This window comes from Oncorhynchus keta, chromosome 37 (assembly GCF_023373465.1).
Source record: "Oncorhynchus keta strain PuntledgeMale-10-30-2019 chromosome 37, Oket_V2, whole genome shotgun sequence".
Lineage (NCBI taxonomy): Eukaryota > Metazoa > Chordata > Actinopteri > Salmoniformes > Salmonidae > Oncorhynchus > Oncorhynchus keta.
In genome coordinates, this window is record NC_068457.1 from 26,880,986 (window position 1) to 26,897,675 (window position 16,690).

The 16,690-nt window shown below is 51.5% G+C and overlaps 1 protein-coding gene across 1 annotated transcript in view; it reads left to right on the top strand.

Annotated features, from left to right (window-relative positions):
• The first annotated feature begins 329 nt into the window (after window positions 1-329).
• LOC127916632 (dystrophin-like) overlaps window positions 330-16,690 on the top strand; it is a 351,583-nt gene continuing 335,222 nt past the window's right edge. The window contains exon 1 of the mRNA XM_052498942.1: window positions 330-395. Within this exon, the coding sequence (XP_052354902.1) occupies window positions 330-395 (66 nt within the window). The remainder of the gene's footprint in view (window positions 396-16,690) is intronic.

A 16,690-nucleotide genomic window follows, 5' to 3' on the forward strand; every position in this document is an offset into this window, starting at 1 on the left:
GTAGAGCTGTAGTAGGTGAGGGGTGATACAGGAAGGGTGATGTGATATGGTCGGTGAGGTGTGGTACAGGAAGGGTGATGTGATATGGTAGGTGAGGGGTGGTACAGGAAGGGTGATGATATGGTAGGTGAGGGGTAGTATAGAAGGTGATGGGATATGGTAGGTGATGGGTGGTACAGGAAGGGTGATGTGGATATGTGTAACGGATGTGAAACGGCTAGCTTAGTTAGCGGTGCGCGCTAAATAGCGTCTAACTGTTACGCTCACTCTGCTCTGAGACCTGAAGTGTAGTTCCCCTGCTCTGCAAGGGCCGCGGCTATTGTGGAGTGATGGGTAACGTATGCTTTGTGGTGACTGTTGTCGATGTGTGCAGAGGGTCCCTGGTTCGCTACTCGGTATGGGCGATAGGACCTGACGTAGTTATTATTCTGTTACATATGGTAGGTGAGGGTGGTATAGGAAGGGTGATGTGATATGGTAGGTGAGGGGTAGTACAGGAAGGGTGATGTGATATGGTAGGTGAGGGGTAGTACAGAAGGGTGATGTGATATGGTAGGTGAGGGGTGAGTACAGGAAGGGTGATGTGATATGGTAGGTGAGGGGGTAGTACAGGGAAGGGTGATGTGATATGTAGGTGAGGGAGGATATAGGAAGGGTGATGGGATATGGTCGTGAGGGGTAGTACAGGAAGGGTGATGGATATGGTAGATGAGGGGGCAGTACAGGGAAGGGTGATGTGATATGCTAGGTGGGTGATACAGGGAAGGGTGATGTGATATGGTAGGAGAGGTGATATAGGAAGGGTGATGTGATATGGTCGGTGAGGGGTAGTACAGGGTTGGGTGACATATGGTAAGGGTAGTACATATGTGTGAAGGGTGTGATATGGTAGGTGAGGGGTAGTACAGGAAGGGTGATGTGATATGGTAGGTGAGGAGTGATACAGGAAGGGTGATGTGATATGGTAGGGTGATGGGTGGTAATGGTCAGGGGTAAGGGTGATGGGATATGGTAGGGGTGGTATAGGGGGTATGTATGGTCGGTGAGGGTGATAGGAAGGGTGATGTGATATGGTAGGGGTGAGGGTGATATAGGGAAGGGTGATGTGATATGGTAGGTGAGGGTAGTACAGGAAGGGTGATGTAATATGGTAGGTGAGGGGTAGTACAGGAAGGGTGATGTGATATGGTAGGTGAGGGTAGTATAGAAGGGGTGATGTGATATGGTAGGTGAGGGGTGTATAGGAAGGGTGATGTGATATGGTAGGTGAGGTATACAGGAAGGGTGATGTGATATGGTAGGTGAGGGGTAGGTGAGGGGTAGTACAGGAAGGGTGATGATATGTAGGGTGAGGGGTAGTACAGGAAGGGTGATGTGATATGGTAGGTGAGGGTGGTACAGGAAGGGTGATGTGATATGCTAGGTGAGGGGTAGTACAGGAAGGGTGATGTGATATGGTAGGTGAGGGGTAGTGATATGGAAGGTGATGGGGTAGGTGAGGGTAGTACAGGAAGGGTGATGTGATATGCTAGGTGAGGGGTAGTACAGGAAGGGTGATGTGATATGGTAGGTGAGGGGTGGTATAGGAAGGGTGATGTGATATGGTAGGGTGAGGGGGTAGTACAGGAAGGGTGATGTGATATGGTAGGTGAGGGGTAGTACAGGAAGGGTGATGGATATGGTAGGTGGTAAGTGATATCTGGTGAAAGGTGATCAGATATTAAAGGTGAGGAGTGGTTCAGGGAGAGTGATGTATGAAGTGATGTGTCTCAGGAGGTTATGAATAACAGAACCCAGTCTTGTGCCAGATTACCTTCCAGTGGTAACAGATACTGGTGTTCCACTGTCTGATCTGCCCTACATGTGCTTTCTGGGTCAGAGAGGGGCTGAAGGAGATGGGGAGAAGAGGGAGGGAACAAAGGGGTGAGGAGGGAAGGGGAGAGAGGGGGAGAGGAGGGAGGGGAAGAGAGGGGGAGCAGAGGGGAGGGGAGAGGAGGGAGGGGAAGAGAGGGGGGAGGGAAGAGAGGGGAGGGGAGAGAGAGAGGGGGAGGGAGAAGGGAGGGGGAGGAGAGGAGGGAGGGAAGAGAGGGGAGGGGAAGAGAGGGGAGAGGAAGGAGGGGGAGGGAGGAAGAGAGGGGAGAGAGGAGGAGGGGGAGAGGAGGGAGAGAGGGGAGGGGAAGAGAGGGGGAGGAGGAGGGGAGAGGGAGGGAGGGGGAAGAGAGGGGGAGGGGGAGGAGGAGAGGAGGGGGAGGGGAGGGGGAGAGGAGGGAGGGGGAGGGAGGAAGAGAGGGGGAGGGGTAGAGAGGGGGAGCGGAGGGGGAGAGAGGGAGGGAAGAGAGGGGAGAGGAGGAGGGGGAGAGGAGGGAGGGAGAGGGGGGAGAGAGAGGGGAGGGGAGGGAGGGGGAGGGAGGGAGGGGAAGAGAGGGGGAGGAGAGGGGGAGAGGAGGGAGGGGAAGAGAGGGGGAGAGGAGGGAGGAGAGAGGGAGGAGGAGAGGAGGTTTGCAATGATTATGTGGTGGACTAGCCCCAACCCTTGTGTTTTACACACACACACACACACACACACACACACACACACACACACACACACACACACACACACACACACACGGGCGCGTGTGTTCCTTTGAGGAAGAGGTAGTGATTAACGACTGGATCAGATCGATAGGCAGGATACAGGCCTCCAGTAATCAACCTGATTGTCTAACACACACACACACACACACACACACACACACACACACACACACACACACACACACACACACACACACACACACACACACACACACACACACACACACACACACACACACACACACACACACACCAGCAATAAATATGCAATATGGTTCACTTTAACATGCCTTTGATTCAGCCCCTCTCTTAGTTTTCCAATGGTCTGTGTGTGTGTGTGTACCCTGTGTGTGTGTATGTGTATACTCTGTGTGTGTGTGTGTGTGTACCCTGTGTGTGTGTGTATGTGTATACTCTGTGTGTGTGTGTACCCTGTGTGTGTGTGTGTGTTTGTGTGTGTGTGTGTGTACCCTGTGTGTGTGTGTGAGTGTGTGTACCCTGTGTGTGTGTGTGTGTGTATGTGTGTACTCTGTGTGTGTGTGTGTGGCACACTGTGTGCTCACGTCCGCTGGAGAGATAGAAAAATGAATCATGTTTGTTTGAGATGCTGTAATAATGTCTGCTTTCATCACACAGCACAACAGAGAGACATTACAATCACAGCTCTGTTTTCTGTTGCTCTTCATTTAATCCTTCACCGTTCCCTTGGCTTGGGCCTTTCCTCATGAATAAAGCATGGAGGACTTCTGACCAATCTGACTGCATCTCTGTAATGGGGCTACGTTGCTCTTCATGAAGCTGCAATAAGGACAGGGCAGGGCCAGTCGATGTTCTAGCTGCTATATGTTCTGACCAGAGGACAGGGCCAGTCGATGTTCTAGCTGCTATATGTTCTGACCAGAGGACAGGGCCAGTCGATGTTCTAGCTGCTATATGTTCTGACCAGAGGACAGGGCCAGTCGATGTTCTAGCTGCTATATGTTCTGATCAGAGGACAGGGCCAGTTGATGTTCTAGCTGCTATATGTTCTGATCAGAGGACAGGGCCAGTCGATGTTCTAGCTGCTATATGTTCTGATCAGAGGACAGGGCCTGTCTATGTTCTAGCTGCTATATGTTCTGATCAGAGGACAGGGCCAGTCGATGTTCTAGCTGCTATATGTTCTGATCAGAGGACAGGGCCAGTCGATGTTCTAGCTGCTATATGTTCTGATCAGAGGACAGGGCCAGTCGATGTTCTAGCTGCTATATGTTCTGACCAGAGGACAGGGCCAGTCGATGTTCTAGCTGCTATATGTTCTGACCAGAGGACAGGGCCAGTTGATGTTCTAGCTGCTATATGTTCTGACCAGAGGACAGGGCCAGTCGATGTTCTAGCTGCTATATGTTCTGACCAGAGGACAGGGCCAGTCGATGTTCTAGCTGCTATATGTTCTGACCAGAGGACAGGGCCAGTCGATGTTCTAGCTGCTATATGTTCTGATCAGAGGACAGGGCCAGTCGATGTTCTAGCTGCTATATGTTCTGACCAGAGGACAGGGCCAGTCGATGTTCTAGCTGCTATATGTTCTGACCAGAGGACAGGGCCAGTCGATGTTCTAGCTGCTATATGTTCTGACCAGAGGACAGGGCCAGTCGATGTTCTAGCTGCTATATGTTCTGACCAGAGGACAGGGCCAGTCGATGTTCTAGCTGCTATATGTTCTGACCAGAGGACAGGGCCAGTCGATGTTCTAGCTGCTATATGTTCTGACCAGAGGACAGGGCCAGTCGATGTTCTAGCTGCTATATGTTCTGATCAGAGGACAGGGCCAGTCGATGTTCTAGCTGCTATATGTTCTGATCAGAGGACAGGGCCAGTCGATGTTCTAGCTGCTATATGTTCTGACCAGAGGACAGGGCCAGTCGATGTTCTAGCTGCTATATGTTCTGACCAGAGGACAGGGCCAGTCGATGTTCTAGCTGCTATATGTTCTGACCAGAGGACAGGGCCAGTCGATGTTCTAGCTGCTATATGTTCTGATCAGAGGACAGGGCCAGTCGATGTTCTAGCTGCTATATGTTCTGACCAGAGGACAGGGCCAGTCGATGTTCTAGCTGCTATATGTTCTGACCAGAGGACAGGGCCAGTCGATGTTCTAGCTGCTATATGTTCTGACCAGAGGACAGGGCCAGTCGATGTTCTAGCTGCTATATGTTCTGACCAGAGGACAGGGCCAGTCGATGTTCTAGCTGCTATATGTTCTGACCAGAGGACAGGGCCAGTCGATGTTCTAGCTGCTATATGTTCTGATCAGAGGACAGGGCCAGTCGATGTTCTAGCTGCTATATGTTCTGACCAGAGGACAGGGCCAGTCGATGTTCTAGCTGCTATATGTTCTGACCAGAGGACAGGGCCAGTCGATGTTCTAGCTGCTATATGTTCTGACCAGAGGACAGGGCCAGTCGATGTTCTAGCTGCTATATGTTCTGACCAGAGGACAGGGCCAGTCGATGTTCTAGCTGCTATATGTTCTGATCAGAGGACAGGGCCAGTCGATGTTCTAGCTGCTATATGTTCTGACCAGAGGACAGGGCCAGTCGATGTTCTAGCTGCTATATGTTCTGACAGAGGACAGGGCCAGTCGATGTTCTAGCTGCTATATGTTCTGACCAGAGGACAGGGCCAGTCGATGTTCTAGCTGCTATATGTTCTGATCAGAGGACAGGGCCAGTCGATGTTCTAGCTGCTATATGTTCTGACCAGAGGACAGGGCCAGTCGATGTTCTAGCTGCTATATGTTCTGACCAGAGGACAGGGCCAGTCGATGTTCTAGCTGCTATATGTTCTGACCAGAGGACAGGGCCAGTCGATGTTCTAGCTGCTATATGTTCTGACCAGAGGACAGGGCCAGTCGATGTTCTAGCTGCTATATGTTCTGATCAGAGGACAGGGCCAGTCGATGTTCTAGCTGCTATATGTTCTGACCAGAGGACAGGGCCAGTCGATGTTCTAGCTGCTATATGTTCTGACCAGAGGACAGGGCCAGTCGATGTTCTAGCTGCTATATGTTCTGATCAGAGGACAGGGCCAGTCGATGTTCTAGCTGCTATATGTTCTGACCAGAGGACAGGGCCAGTCGATGTTCTAGCTGCTATATGTTCTGACCAGAGGACAGGGCCAGTCGATGTTCTAGCTGCTATATGTTCTGACCAGAGGACAGGGCCAGTCGATGTTCTAGCTGCTATATGTTCTGATCAGAGGACAGGGCCAGTCGATGTTCTAGCTGCTATATGTTCTGATCAGAGGACAGGGCCAGTCGATGTTCTAGCTGCTATATGTTCTGACCAGAGGACAGGGCCAGTCGATGTTCTAGCTGCTATATGTTCTGATCAGAGGACAGGGCCAGTCTATGTTCTAGCTGCTATATGTTCTGATCAGAGGACAGGGCCAGTCGATGTTCTAGCTGCTATATGTTCTGATCAGAGGACAGGGCCTGTCTATGTTCTAGCTGCTATATGTTCTGACCAGAGGACAGGGCCAGTCGATGTTCTAGCTGCTATATGTTCTGACCAGAGGACAGGGCCAGTCGATGTTCTAGCTGCTATATGTTCTGATCAGAGGACAGGGCCAGTCGATGTTCTAGCTGCTATATGTTCTGACCAGAGGACAGGGCCAGTCGATGTTCTAGCTGCTATATGTTCTGACCAGAGGACAGGGCCAGTCGATGTTCTAGCTGCTATATGTTCTGACCAGAGGACAGGGCCAGTCGATGTTCTAGCTGCTATATGTTCTGACCAGAGGACAGGGCCAGTCGATGTTCTAGCTGCTATATGTTCTGACCAGAGGACAGGGCCAGTCGATGTTCTAGCTGCTATATGTTCTGACCAGAGGACAGGGCCAGTCGATGTTCTAGCTGCTATATGTTCTGATCAGAGGACAGGGCCAGTCGATGTTCTAGCTGCTATATGTTCTGATCAGAGGACAGGGCCAGTCGATGTTCTAGCTGCTATATGTTCTGATCAGAGGACAGGGCCAGTCGATGTTCTAGCTGCTATATGTTCTGATCAGAGGACAGGGCCAGTCGATGTTCTAGCTGCTATATGTTCTGATCAGAGGACAGGGCCAGTCTATGTTCTAGCTGCTATATGTTCTGACCAGAGGACAGGGCCAGTCGATGTTCTAGCTGCTATATGTTCTGACCAGAGGACAGGGCCAGTCGATGTTCTAGCTGCTATATGTTCTGACCAGAGGACAGGGCCAGTCGATGTTCTAGCTGCTATATGTTCTGACCAGAGGACAGGGCCAGTCGATGTTCTAGCTGCTATATGTTCTGACCAGAGGACAGGGCCAGTCGATGTTCTAGCTGCTATATGTTCTGACCAGAGGACAGGGCCAGTCGATGTTCTAGCTGCTATATGTTCTGACCAGAGGACAGGGCCAGTCGATGTTCTAGCTGCTATATGTTCTGATCAGAGGACAGGGCCTGTCTATGTTCTAGCTGCTATATGTTCTGACCAGAGGACAGGGCCAGTCGATGTTCTAGCTGCTATATGTTCTGATCAGAGGACAGGGCCAGTCGATGTTCTAGCTGCTATATGTTCTGACCAGAGGACAGGGCCAGTCGATGTTCTAGCTGCTATATGTTCTGACCAGAGGACAGGGCCAGTCTATGTTCTAGCTGCTATATGTTCTGACCAGAGGACAGGGCCAGTCGATGTTCTAGCTGCTATATGTTCTGACCAGAGGACAGGGCCAGTCTATGTTCTAGCTGCTATATGTTCTGACCAGAGGACAGGGCCAGTCGATGTTCTAGCTGCTATATGTTCTGACCAGAGGACAGGGCCAGTCGATGTTCTAGCTGCTATATGTTCTGACCAGAGGACAGGGCCAATCGATGTTCTAGCTGCTATATGTTCTGACCAGAGGACAGGGCCAGTCGATGTTCTAGCTGCTATATGTTCTGATCAGAGGACAGGGCCAGTCGATGTTCTAGCTGCTATATGTTCTGATCAGAGGACAGGGCCAGTCGATGTTCTAGCTGCTATATGTTCTGACCAGAGGACAGGGCCAGTCGATGTTCTAGCTGCTATATGTTCTGATCAGAGGACAGGGCCAGTCGATGTTCTAGCTGCTATATGTTCTGATCAGAGGACAGGGCCAGTCGATGTTCTAGCTGCTATATGTTCTGAGAGGACAGGGCCAGTCGATGTTCTAGGGAATGCTATATGTTCTGATCAGATGGAATAGGGCCTGTCAAACGATGTTCTAGCTGCTATATGTTCTGATCAGAGGACAGGGCCAGTCGATGTTCTAGCTGTGCTATGAGGATGAGGCCTGTCACTCCCTCCGAGTCACTGATCCAACAGCTGTTTCTGCATACCACTTATATAAAGACACTTATCCAAAGAGATAACCAGGGACTCTGGGAAGTGCACATATAGTGTATAGGGCCCTGCTGGAATGAAACGACAACCATGGCGTCTGCCAGGTAGTGCCACTAACCAACTGAGGACTTGTGTTTATTGGGAATAGACTCTGGTCAGACGATCTGTCATCCACTTCAATAGGGCTCTGGTCAAGCGCAGTCTCTTCAGCAATAGGGCTCTGCCCAGAGTCACATTTCACATCTATTTCAGTCTCTGGTCAATCTCTGTGCGCTAAATGGAAACCTGTTTCCTTGAAATCCCACAGGCTCTGGTCAAACGTAGTGCGCTATAGGGAATAGGGCTCTGGTCAAACGCAGTGCGCTATATAGGGAATAGGGCTCTGGTCAAACGTAGTGCGCTATATAGGAATAGGGCTCTGGTCAAACGTAGTGCGCTATATAGGGAATAGGGCTCTGGTCAAACGCAGTGCGCTATATAGGGAATAGGGCTCTGGTCAAACGTAGTGCGCTATATAGGGAATAGGGCTCTGGTCAAACGTAGTGCGCTATATAGGGAATAGGGCTCTGGTCAAACGTAGTGCGCTATATAGGGAATAGGGCTCTGGTCAAACGTAGTGCGCTATATAGGGAATAGGGCTCTGGTCAAACGTAGTGCGCTATATAGGGAATAGGGCTCTGGTCAAACGTAGTGCGCTATATAGGGAATAGGGCTCTGGTCAAACGTAGTGCGCTATATAGGGAATAGGGCTCTGGTCAAACGTAGTGCGCTATATAGGGAATAGGGCTCTGGTCAAACGTAGTGCGCTATATAGGGAATAGGGCTCTGGTCAAACGTAGTGCGCTATATAGGGAATAGGGCTCTGGTCAAACGTAGTGCGGAATAGGGCTCTGGTCAAACGTATAGGCTATATAGAATAGGGCTCTGGTCAAACGTAGTGCGCTATATAGGGAATAGGGCTCTGGTCAAACGCAGTGCGCTATATAGGGAATAGGGCTCTGGTCAAACGTGAGTGCGCTATATAGGGAATAGGGCTCTGGTCAAACGTAGTGCGCTATATAGGGAATAGGGCTCTGGTCAAACGTAGTGCGCTATATAGGGAATAGGGCTCTGGTCAAACGTAGTGCGCTATATAGGGAATAGGGCTCTGGTCAAACGTAGTGCGCTATAGGGAATAGGGCTCTGGTCAAACGTAGTGCGCTATATAGGGAATAGGGCTCTGGTCAAACGTAGTGCGCTATATAGGGAATAGGGCTCTGGTCAAACGTAGTGCGCTATATAGGGAATAGGGCTCTGGTCAAACGCAGTGCGCTATATAGGGAATAGGGCTCTGGTCAAACGTAGTGCGCTATATAGGAATAGGGCTCTGGTCAAACGTAGTGCGCTATATAGGGAATAGGGCTCTGGTCAAACGTAGTGCGCTATATAGGGAATAGGGCTCTGGTCAAACGTAGTGCGCTATATAGGGAATAGGGCTCTGGTCAAACGTAGTGCGCTATATAGGGAATAGGGCTCTGGTCAAACGTAGTGCGCTATATAGGGAATAGGGCTCTGGTCAAACGGTCAGTGCGCTATATAGGGAATAGGGCTCTGGTCAAACGTAGTGCGCTATATAGGGAATAGGGCTCTGGTCAAACGTAGTGCGCTATATAGGGAATAGGGCTCTGGTCAAACGTAGTGCGCTATAGGGAATAGGGCTCTGGTCAAACGTAGTGCGCTATATAGGGAATAGGGCTCTGGTCAAACGTAGTGCGCTATATAGGGAATAGGGCTCTGGTCAAACGTAGTGCGCTATATAGGGAATAGGGCTCTGGTCAAACGTAGTGCGCTATATAGGGAATAGGGCTCTGGTCAAACGTAGTGCGCTATATAGGGAATAGGGCTCTGGTCAAACGTAGTGCGCTATATAGGAATAGGGCTCTGGTCAAACGTAGTGCGCTATATAGGGAATAGGGCTCTGGTCAAACGTAGTGCGCTATATAGGGAATAGGGCTCTGGTCAAACGTAGTGCGCTATATAGGGAATAGGGCTCTGGTCAAACGTAGTGCGCTATATAGGGAATAGGGCTCTGGTCAAACGTAGTGCGCTATATAGGAATAGGGCTCTGGTCAAACGTAGTGCGCTATATAGGGAATAGGGCTCTGGTCAAACGTAGTGCGCTATATAGGGAATAGGGCTCTGGTCAAACGTAGTGCGCTATATAGGGAATAGGGCTCTGGTCAAACGTAGTAGCGCAAACGTAGTGCGCTATAGGGAATAGGGCTCTGGTCAAACGTAGTGCGCTATAGGGCTAAACGGGAATAGGGCTCTGGTCAAACGTAGTGCGCTATATAGGGAATAGGGCTCTGGTCAAACGTAGTGCGCTATATAGGGAATAGGGCTCTGGTCAAACGCAGTGCGCTATATAGGGAATAGGGCTCTGGTCAAACGCAGTGCGCTATATAGGGAATAGGGCTCTGGTCAAACGTAGTGCGCTATATAGGGAATAGGGCTCTGGTCAAACGTAGTGCGCTATATAGGGAATAGGGCTCTGGTCAAACGTGAGTGCGCTATATAGGGAATAGGGCTCTGGTCAAACGTAGTGCGCTATATAGGGAATAGGGCTCTGGTCAAACGTAGTGCGCTATATAGGGAATAGGGCTCTGGTCAAACGTAGTGCGCTATATAGGGAATAGGGCTCTGGTCAAACGTAGTGCGCTATATAGGGAATAGGGCTCTGGTCAAACGTAGTGCGCTATAGGGAATAGGGCTCTGGTCAAAGGGAATAGGCGTCAAACGTGCGCTATATAGGGAATAGGGCTCTGGTCAAACGTAGTGCGCTATATAGGGAATAGGGCTCTGGTCAAACGTAGTGCGCTATATAGGGAATAGGGCTCTGGTCAAACGTAGTGCGCTATATAGGGAATAGGGCTCTGGTCAAACGCAGTGCGCTATATAGGGAATAGGGCTCTGGTCAAACGTAGTGCGCTATATAGGGAATAGGGCTCTGGTCAAACGCAGTGCGCTATATAGGGAATAGGGCTCTGGTCAAACGTAGTGCGCTATATAGGAATAGGGCTCTGGTCAAACGTAGTGCGCTATATAGGAATAGGGCTCTGGTCAAACGCAGTGCGCTATATAGGGAATAGGGCTCTGGTCAAACGTAGTGCGCTATATAGGGAATAGGGCTCTGGTCAAACGTAGTGCGCTATATAGGGAATAGGGCTCTGGTCAAACGCAGTGCGCTATATAGGGAATAGGGCTCTGGTCAAACGTAGTGCGCTATATAGGGAATAGGGCTCTGGTCAAACGTAGTGCGCTATATAGGGAATAGGGCTCTGGTCAAACGTAGTGCGCTAGGGAATAGGCTCTGGTCAAACGTAGTGCGCTATATAGGGAATAGGGCTCTGGTCAAACGTAGTGCGCTATATAGGGAATAGGGCTCTGGTCAAACGTAGTGCGCTATATAGGGAATAGGGCTCTGGTCAAACGTAGTGCGCTATATAGGGAATAGGGCTCTGGTCAAACGTAGTGCGCTATATAGGGAATAGGGCTCTGGTCAAACGTAGTCTGGTCGTAGTGCTATATAGGGAATAGGGCTCTGGTCAAACGTAGTGCGCTATATAGGGAATAGGGCTCTGGTCAAACGTAGTGCGCTATATAGGGAATAGGGCTCTGGTCAAACGTAGTGCGCTATATAGGGAATAGGGCTCTGGTCAAACGTAGTGCGCTATATAGGGAATAGGGCTCTGGTCAAACGCAGTGCGCTATATAGGGAATAGGGCTCTGGTCAAACGCAGTGCGCTATATAGGGAATAGGGCTCTGGTCAAACGCAGTGCGCTATATAGGGAATAGGGCTCTGGTCAAACGTAGTGCGCTATATAGGGAATAGGGCTCTGGTCAAACGTAGTGCGCTATATAGGGAATAGGGCTCTGGTCAAACGTAGTGCGCTATATAGGGAATAGGGCTCTGGTCAAACGTAGTGCGCTATATAGGGAATAGGGCTCTGGTCAAACGTAGTGCGCTATATAGGGAATAGGGCTCTGGTCAAACGTAGGGCTCTGGTCAGTAGTGCGCTATATAGGGAATAGGGCTCTGGTCAAAAGTAGTGCGCTATATAGGGAATAGGGCTCTGGTCAAACGTAGTGCGCTATATAGGGAATAGGGCTCTGGTCAAACGTAGTGCGCTATATAGGGAATAGGGCTCTGGTCAAACGTAGTGCGCTATATAGGGAATAGGGCTCTGGTCAAACGTAGTGCGCTATATAGGGAATAGGGCTCTGGTCAAACGTAGTGCGCTATATAGGGAATAGGGCTCTGGTCAAACGTAGTGCGCTATATAGGGAATAGGGCTCTGGTCAAACGTAGTGCGCTATATAGGGAATAGGGCTCTGGTCAAACGCAGTGCGCTATATAGGGAATAGGGCTCTGGTCAAACGTAGTGCGCTATATAGGGAATAGGGCTCTGGTCAAACGTAGTGCGCTATATAGGGAATAGGGCTCTGGTCAAACGTAGTGCGCTATATAGGGAATAGGGCTCTGGTCAAACGTAGTGCGCTATATAGGGAATAGGGCTCTGGTCAAACGCAGTGCGCTATATAGGAATAGGGCTCTGGTCAAACGTAGTGCGCTATATAGGAATAGGGCTCTGGTCAAACGTAGTGCGCTATATAGGGAATAGGGCTCTGGTCAAACGTAGTGCGCTCTGGTCAAACGTAGTATAGGGAATAGGGCTCTGGTCAAACGTAGTGCGCTATATAGGGAATAGGGCTCTGGTCAAACGTAGTGCGCTATATAGGGCTCTGGTCAATAGGGCTCTGGGAATCAAACGTAGTGCGCTATATAGGGAATAGGGCTCTGGTCAAACGCAGTGCGCTATATAGGGAATAGGGCTCTGGTCAAACGTAGTAATTGTGCTATATAGAATAGGGCTCTGGTCAAACGTAGTGCGCTATATAGGGCTCTGAATAGGGCTCTGGTCAAACGCAGTAGTAGCGCTATATAGGGAATAGGGCTCTGGTCAAACGTGCAGTGCGCTATGCGCTATAGGGAATAGGGCTCTGGTCAAACGGTGCGCGTATATAGGGAGTGCGCTATATAGGAATAGGGCTCTGGTCAAACGCAGTGCGCTATATAGGAATAGGGTACCATTTTGGACTGTGATTTCAGCATTCTCTCTCCGCCTCCTTTATCTCATCAGTCATAAGACTCTTAAAACCACACTTTATTTCATGACTGTTCTTTTCCCCTTCTCTACCCCTCCTCTTCTCTCTACCCCTCCTCTTCTCTTGTGTACTCCTCTTCCTCTCTACCCCTCCTCTTCTCTCTACCCCTCCTCTTCTCTCTACCCCTCCTCTTCTCTACCCCTCCTCTTCTCTCTACCCCTCCTCTTCTCTCTACCCCTCCTCTTCTAGCTACCCCTCCTCTTCTCTCTACCCCTCCTCTTCTCTCTACCCCTCCTCTTCTCCCGAGCTCACAGAAGTCCGCTTCCCTCCCTCCTCTTCTCTCTACCCCTCCTCTTCTCTACCCCTCAACTCTTCTCTCTACCCCTCCTCTTCTCTTCCCTCCTTCTCCTCTCTACCCCTCCTCTTCTCTACCCCTCCTCTTCTCTCTACCCCTCCTCTTCTACCCCTCCTCTTCTCTAAATCCCCTCCTCTTCTCTACCCCTCCTCTTCTCTACCCCTCCTCCAGTCTCTACCCTCCTCTTCTCTCAACCCCTCCTCTTCTCTCTACCCCTCCTCTTCTACCCCTCCTCTTCCAAATCAGTACCCCTCCTCTTCTCTCTACCCCTCCTCTTCTCTACCCCTCCTCTTCTCTACCCCTCCTCTTCTCTACCCCTCCTCTTCTCTCTACCCCTCCTCTCCTCTCTCTACCCCACCTCTTCTCTACCCATCCTCTTCTCTACCCTCCTCCTCTCTGTCTAACCTCCCCTCTATCATCTGACTCTTCTTCTACCCCTCCTCTTTGCCATCCTCCTTGAGACCTCACCCCTCACTCTTCTCTCTACCCCTCCTCTTCTGATCTACCCCTCCATCTTTCTACCCTCCTGTTCTTACCCCTCCTCTTCTCAACTGTCCTCCAAGTTCATCCTACCCCTCCTCTTCCTTTCCACCCGCTCCTCTTCCAGGCACTTGTCATCTCCCTCTCTACCCCTCCTCTTCTCTACCCCTCCTCTTCTCTCCCCCTCCTCTTCTCTCTTCCCCTCCTCTTCTCTACCCCTCCCTCTGCCCCTCTCTCCTGATCCTCCTCTTCTCTACCCCTCCTCTCCTCCCTACCCCTCCTCTTCTCTACCCCTCCCCTTCTCTCTACCCCTCCTCTTCCTACCCTCCCTCTTCTCTCTCACCCCCCTTCACCCCCCCAAGATTTAGATGCCTCCACTGGTTGTCATAAGGTGTCTGGACCCCTCCCTGTAAATGTCTGCGGGACCTGGTCATCGCTATATAGGGACCCCTCCTCCTCCTGGTCCTCCTCTCTCTACCCCTCCTCTTCTCTAAATGGTCACCCCTCCTCTGCTCTCTACCCCTCCTCTTCTCCACCCTCCTCTTCTCTCTACCCCTCCTTTTCTTCCTCTCTCTCCCCTCCTCTTCTCTACCCCTCCTCTTCTCTCTACCCATCCTCTTTGCTCTCTACCCTCCTCTTCTCTACCCCCTCCTCTTCTCTACCCTCCTCTCCTCTACCTCCTCTTCTCTACCCCTCCTCTTCTCTCTACCCTCCTCTTCTCTACCCTCTTCTCCCTACCTCCTCTTCTCTACCCCTCCTCTTCTCTACCCCTCCTCTGCTCTTCTCTCTACCCCTCCTCTTCTCTACCCCTCCTCTTCTCTCTACCCCTCCTCTTCAGACTACCCCTCCTCTTCTCTACCCCTCTCTCTGCTCTCTTCCTCTCTCTACCCCTCTTCTCTTCCCCTCCTCTGCTCTCTCCCCTCCTCTTCTCTACCCTCCTCTTCTCTACCCTCCTCTCCTCTCTCTCTACCCCTCCTCTTCTCTACCCCTCCTCTTCTCTGCTCTCATCCTCTCCTACCCCTCTTCTCCACCCCTCAGATCTCTCTACCCTCCTCTTCTCTACCCCTCCTCTCTCTCTACCCCTCCTCTTCTCTACCCCTCCTCTGTCTCTACCCCTCCTCTTCACTGGTGTCCCCTCCTCTTCTCTACCCCTCCTCTTCTCTACCCCTCCTCTTCTCTACCCACCCCCTCTCTCTCTACCCCTCCTCTTCTCTACCCCTCCTCTTCTCTTCCTCCCCTCTTCTCTCTACCCCTCCTGGCTACCCCTCCTCTTCTCTGGCCTCCTCTTCTACCCCTCCTCTTCTCTCACCCCATCCTCTTCTACCCCTCCTCTTCTCTACCCTCCTCTGCTCTCTACCCCTCCTCTTCTCTACCCCTCCTCTTCTCTACCCCTCCTCTTCTCTGCCCCTCCTCTTCTCTACCCCTCCTCTTCTCCACCCCTCCTCTTCACCCCTCTCTTCACCCCTCCTCTTCTCTACCCTCCTCCTCCAGGCACCCTCCCTTCTCTCTACCCCTCCTCTTCTCTACCCCTCCTCTTCTCTACCCCTCCTCTTCTCTACCCCTCTCTTCTCTACCCCTCCCCAAGTCTTCTCCACCCCTCCTCTTTCCACCCCTCCTCTCTCTCTACCCTCTCTTCTCCTCTTCCTACCCCTACCTCTTCTCTACCCCTCATCTTCTCTGCCCATCCTCTTCTACCCCTCCTCCCTCCTCTACCCCTCCTCTTCTCCCCTCCTCTTCTCTCCCCTCCTCTTCTCTACCCCTCCTCTTCTCAATCTACCCCTCCTCTTCTCTACCCCTCCTCTTCTCTGCCCCTCCTCTTCTCTCTACCCTCCTCTTCTCTACCCCCCCCTCTTCTCTACCCCTCCTCTTCTACCTCCTCTTCACCACCCCTCCTCTTCTACCCCTCCTCTTTCTGTAAATGTCCTGTTCTAGGGAATCCTCTCTACCCCTCCTTCTCTCTGCCCCTCCTCTTCTCTACCCCCTCCCTCTTCTCCACCCCTCCTCTTCTCTACCCCTCTACCCTCCCTCCCTCTTCTCTACCCCTCCTCTGCTCTCTACCCCTCCTCTTCTCTCTACCCCTCCTCTTCTCTACCCCCCTCTTTCTACCCCTCCTCTTCTCTACCCCCTCCTCTACCCCTCCCTCTCTCCCCTCCCTCCTCTCTACCCCTTCTTCCCTCCTCTTCTCTACCCCTCCTCTTCTCTACCCCTCCTCTGCCCTCTCTACCCTCCTCTTCTACCCCTCCTCTTCTCTACCCCTCCTCTTCTCTACCCCTCCTCTTCTCTACCCCTCCTCTACCTTCTCTCTCCCCTCTCTTCTCTACCCCTCCTCTTCTCTACCCTCCTCTTCTCTACTCTTCCTCCTCCTCTCTTTACCCCTCCTCTCTCTCTACCCTCCCTTCTCTACCCCTCCTCCCCTTCTCTCTACCCCTCCTCTCTCTACCCCTCCTCTTCTCTACCCCTCCTCTTCTCTACCCCTCCTCTTCTCTCTACCCCTCCTCTTCTCTGCACCCCTCCTCTCCCTCTCTTCTACCCCTCCTCTTCTCTCTACCCCCTCCTCTTCTCTACCCCTCCTCTCTCTACCCTCCTCTTCTCTACCCCTCCTCTTTCTCTACCCCTCCTCTTCTCTACCCCTCCTCTTCTCTCTACCCCTCCTCTTCTCTACCCCTCCTCTTCTCTACCCCTCCTCTTCTCTCTACTCCTCCCTTTCAGTTTGTTGTTGAGCACCTCCCTGTTACTACTGAGGCTTCCTTTAGTACAGAAACCATG